A 4,453-nucleotide genomic window follows, 5' to 3' on the forward strand; every position below is an offset into this window, starting at 1 on the left:
TATATATATATATATATATATACATATATATATATATATATATACACACATACATACATACACACGCATACACATACATACAATAGGCTTCTGCACAGTTTCTGTCTACTCACAAGGCACCAGTTGGCCCATGGTTATAGTACAAGTCACTTGGCCAAGGTGCTGTGTAATGGGACTGAACCTGAAACTACATAGTTGCAAAGCAAGTTTCTTAACCACACAGCCATCTCTGCGCAGAAAGATTAGTACCAAAAGTTAAATTGTTCTAAATATGGCATAAGTTTAGGGTTTCTTACTGATCCAAGGAATTTTGAACACTTCTAACAATGTTTTTTTTTTCTTTTATCCATTTTAAAGCCTGGATTAGTTTCTTACAACAAGAATATCACAATCTCTCACCTCTTCAAATCTTTCAGCTGAAGTTTTAGCTTCATGTTCCATTCTTTCTTTTCTGCAACAAGAATTAAAGAAAAAATAATAATTAAATGACAATTAAGACTAATAACAATGTTTAATGAATGTTTCAAGTCAAGTTAAATTATTCCTATAGCATCTTTGTTGTTGGGGCACAGGAAATTTTTTATCAATTTTTTTTTCTACCTCTTTCAGTCTTGAGCTTTCTCTTCAAGCTGGCCAGATCTGATCTCTCACACCTATCCTACAATGTCATTCTAAAAATAAAGAATCACATCATAGAAATCTTGAAACTAAGAGATAATGCATGATTAATTTAAATTAACGAGACTAAATAAGCATTAAATCTGAGTAACCATTCTCATCATTTAACCTCCATTTGTCTATGTTTGTCTGGGTTGGAGAGTATTTTTGGTGCAGATTTTTTATAGCCAGATGCCTTCTTGTCACCAACCTTACCTTAATCGTGAAGATTCCTCATACTGTATTCTTCGTTGACTCTCCCGAGAATCTCCTGCCGTGTGGATGTTAGTCACCAACTGTGAGCCATCACATTCCAATTTCTTTAATCGTTGACGACTCATTTCAATCTGCTGTACAGCTTTACTCATTTCCTCTTTGACATCTGTTGGAGGGGGTTCAACCTCATCTCCTTTTTTTGTACTGGTAACGAAAAATAAAAAAAACAGAGGGAAATTAAATATTGTAATGCATACCCTTCTCCCCCCACATACATATATGTACACAAATATTAACCCTTTTATTTTTCATTGCATATTTGCCCCTCGCACATGTCAATCTTTACAAAATCTTTCATAATCTTTTTCTCATTTTTCATTGAAAGTTGCCATATATATTTTCATTTAATTTAGTTCAAGCATAAAGTGGCAAAATCTGGCAGAACCATTCCCACTCCAGGCAGTATGCTTCGTGACATTTCGCCCCATCTTTTTGTTCTGAGGTCAACTTTACCTTTCAGGGGGTGGGGGAGATAAAATAATTACCAGTTGAGCATGGGGGGTGGGGTCGATGTAATCGACTTGTCCCTTCCCCAAAATTACTGTCCTTGTGCCCTAATTTGAAACCAGTTTAGTCCTAGTATATATGCCCCTGGAGTGAGGTACAATATACATATGAAAAGGGGTGTTTTCCAGTAAATACTGGTTGTGTAATCCAGTTCACTGTCATTGAAAGGCACGGAATCTTCTGATATGTCTGCAATAAACTGAAGACTTTTATGAGGCTTGTTTAAGTTGTCATAATACTGGGTTTCTTCATAAATTCTAACTCTGTCATCGAGTGCTTGATATCATTCTAAATTTATTTACAGAGCGAATGAGTGTTATTAAACGAATAAAGGATATAAAGGAAAATTAGGCGTAACATAGGAGAAAAATTAAACAAATTGGCCATCAAATGTGTAAATATTATTTAGTGAACAGCAAAAAAACATTCGATGTGTGTGTGTGTGTGTGTATATATATATATATATATATATATACTAGCAGTAAGACCATACATCGGGTATATATATATATATATATATATATATATATATGTATGTATGTGTGTGTGTGTGTGTGTGTGTGTGTGTGTGTGTGTACGAGGCTGCATAGCCTCGTGGTTAGAGTGTTTCACTCCCAATTGCGAGATTGAGGGTTCGATTCCAGGACCAGGTGGTGCATTGTGTTCTTGAGAAAAACACTTCATTTCACGTTGCTCAAGTCCACTGGAAATGGGTAACCCTACGACGGTTAGCCAAGACGAGGCAAAAAGCATTGTGATCGGCGATGTATAACAACATCCGATGGCCGATTACATGATATACGTCTGTGTGTGTGTGAGTGCATTTTGTGTGTTCCGTTTAAAACGCAGCCTTTAATAATGTTCAATAACTTCACATAAATATTCGCGCACTAAGTCGATAGAAAGAGCTACGTTGCCGTAGTGTCTGTGATCACACACGCATTTCTGTTCATACCGTTCTATTGTTCGTTCAATTCTTAATCTTCTGGCAAGTATCCTTTCTTCAGGGTCATCTGAATTGACATCGGGTTCGTACACAGGAAGTATTTCGCTATTATGCTTTTCCATCCCATACAGGGTGGATCCACCTGCTGTGGAATCCATTTTGCCTCGGTTTATGCTTTCTCAGTTGGCATGGCAACAGCTGAAGTTCGAAAATGACAAAACAATTAGGTCAAAATATATCAAACCAAATTATTTTTTAGAAATAGCTACTAATTAATTAAAATAATTATAAAATACTTACCACACGTTGATGAACAAAAATAACTTTTTAAATACGAAAGCTAGTTAGAAATATATATTACCCACAATTCACATCACATTCCTTTCCGGTTTAAACAAAATGACGGTGAGTTGCTTTTAACATTTTTCTGTGTCAAATCTTTTTAATCCTTCCATTAAAACGTATTCCTTCTCGATTTTATTTATTCTAAAATAAAATTACAGAAATATGTTTTACTTTCATGTAGATTTTAAAACATTATTTTAACTCTTTCTTTATAAATAAACAATTTTTCTGGCTCGTCTCTCCTCATGACTTGCGAAATACGTGTTTATCACGTTCTCCCAGGTTTTTCCTCTTTAAACCTTTTATAATTTAAAGGAATTGGATTTTCTTTTTCTTTACATCAATGATATTTAATATGGGGCGATTTATTTTAGGTTATGAAATTACTTTACTCAACGCACTCCCAACAACTTTTCCTAAATTACAACATTCAAAGGAAATTTAATGATTTTCTTGAGGTCGTCGTCATAGTCATGACCACCACCACAGATTTTTCCTTTTTCTTCAATTTCACTGAAATGTACAACAGTTTAATTATAATAATGCTTAATATAATCATAATTACACAATTAAGATTTGCTTCAAGCCTCCTCTCTTGTGACATAATTTGAGAAATCGCGGTAAAAGAACAATTCGTGGAATTAACCAAAATGATTGGAATCAATAATTTTTCTAAATTGTTTTAATTAAATCCCAGCAAAATAATTTGGCGGATCGTTAATAAGTTAGTCTTAGTTTTTTTATTCCTCAAACATTTCCATTTTTCATTTCTCCAACACGTGTTGTTCATAATTTTTATTTTATTTTATTTCTCGATTTTGTTTCCACCGCGTGTGGAATTCTGTATTTCCCATCCTTTTGTTAATTGGTATCAGGACTGTCTACCAATATTAATTATTTAGATTTCATTTACCCTACCAAAAATGTTTGGTAGGGTGGTAAATTAGAGAAATGTGCTCCACCCCGACCAGCTTTGTTTCCTCATAACTTTCTGAAAAAGCAATATTTTTAAATGAAATTTCTTAGAAAAAGTATACATTACGATTATATGAGAATATGTTTTGAAAAATGTTAATTCGGAGTTGTTGGAAGTGTGGCTGGGTCCCACTTGTGTAGTTATGCCAATAGATTTATGGTCGAACCAGTTGAAGCCAAGGTGTTAAACATTTAAAATAATTTTATTAAAATCAGTTTAAAGTCCTCTGCTGTTTGCAATTTCAAGTGCACCTTTCAAGATTAAAAATATATAAATGCTTGACGGCATTTCTTCCGACTACACCTCAACATTGCTGACCCCTTTTCCAAAGTTTGAAGACTTATCTTAACAAGTAATTAGTTAATATCTCTACGTCATTAGATTTACATTTCAAACGAATATGAGGTTTTTCATGCTGGCTCGGGTTGGACGGTTTGACTGGGCACTGGCAAGACAGTAAGCTGCGCCAAGTTCCAATCTGGTCTAGTAAGGTTTCTACAGCTGGATGCCCTTCCTAACGCCAACCACTCCGAGAGTGTAGTGGGTGCGTGCCACCGGCACAAGAACCAGTCAGGTGGCACTGGCATCGTTTTTTACATGCCACCAGCACAGGGGCCAGTCGGCGGGGCTGGCATCGACCGAAACGAACATTGAAATGTCTGTGTTGTCGATATTTTCTGTTTTTTATTTTATTGGTATTTGTTTTGTATTTTAAATATTTATGGTTTAGTGTTAAATGTCCATTC

The 4,453-nt window shown here is 34.9% G+C and overlaps 2 protein-coding genes across 2 annotated transcripts in view; one reads left to right on the top strand and one right to left on the bottom strand.

Annotated features, from left to right (window-relative positions):
* Positions 1-2,584, bottom strand: part of LOC106884257 (dynein regulatory complex protein 1) — a 23,599-nt gene extending 21,015 nt beyond the window's left edge. Inside the window, exons 1-3 of the mRNA XM_014935538.2 lie at positions 2,396-2,584; positions 874-1,077; positions 400-451 (exon numbers count right to left, since the gene is read on the bottom strand). Of these exons, the coding sequence (XP_014791024.1) occupies positions 400-451; positions 874-1,077; positions 2,396-2,544 (405 nt within the window). The 5' untranslated portion in view covers positions 2,545-2,584. The remainder of the gene's footprint in view (positions 1-399; positions 452-873; positions 1,078-2,395) is intronic.
* Positions 2,585-2,715: 131 nt separating this feature from the next.
* Positions 2,716-4,453, top strand: part of LOC106884258 (60S ribosomal protein L11) — an 11,316-nt gene continuing 9,578 nt past the window's right edge. Inside the window, exon 1 of the mRNA XM_014935539.1 lies at positions 2,716-2,791. Within this exon, the coding sequence (XP_014791025.1) occupies positions 2,786-2,791 (6 nt within the window). The 5' untranslated portion in view covers positions 2,716-2,785. The remainder of the gene's footprint in view (positions 2,792-4,453) is intronic.

The sequence above is a fragment of the Octopus bimaculoides genome, chromosome 4, assembly GCF_001194135.2.
Source record: "Octopus bimaculoides isolate UCB-OBI-ISO-001 chromosome 4, ASM119413v2, whole genome shotgun sequence".
Classification (NCBI taxonomy): Eukaryota; Metazoa; Mollusca; class Cephalopoda; order Octopoda; family Octopodidae; genus Octopus; species Octopus bimaculoides.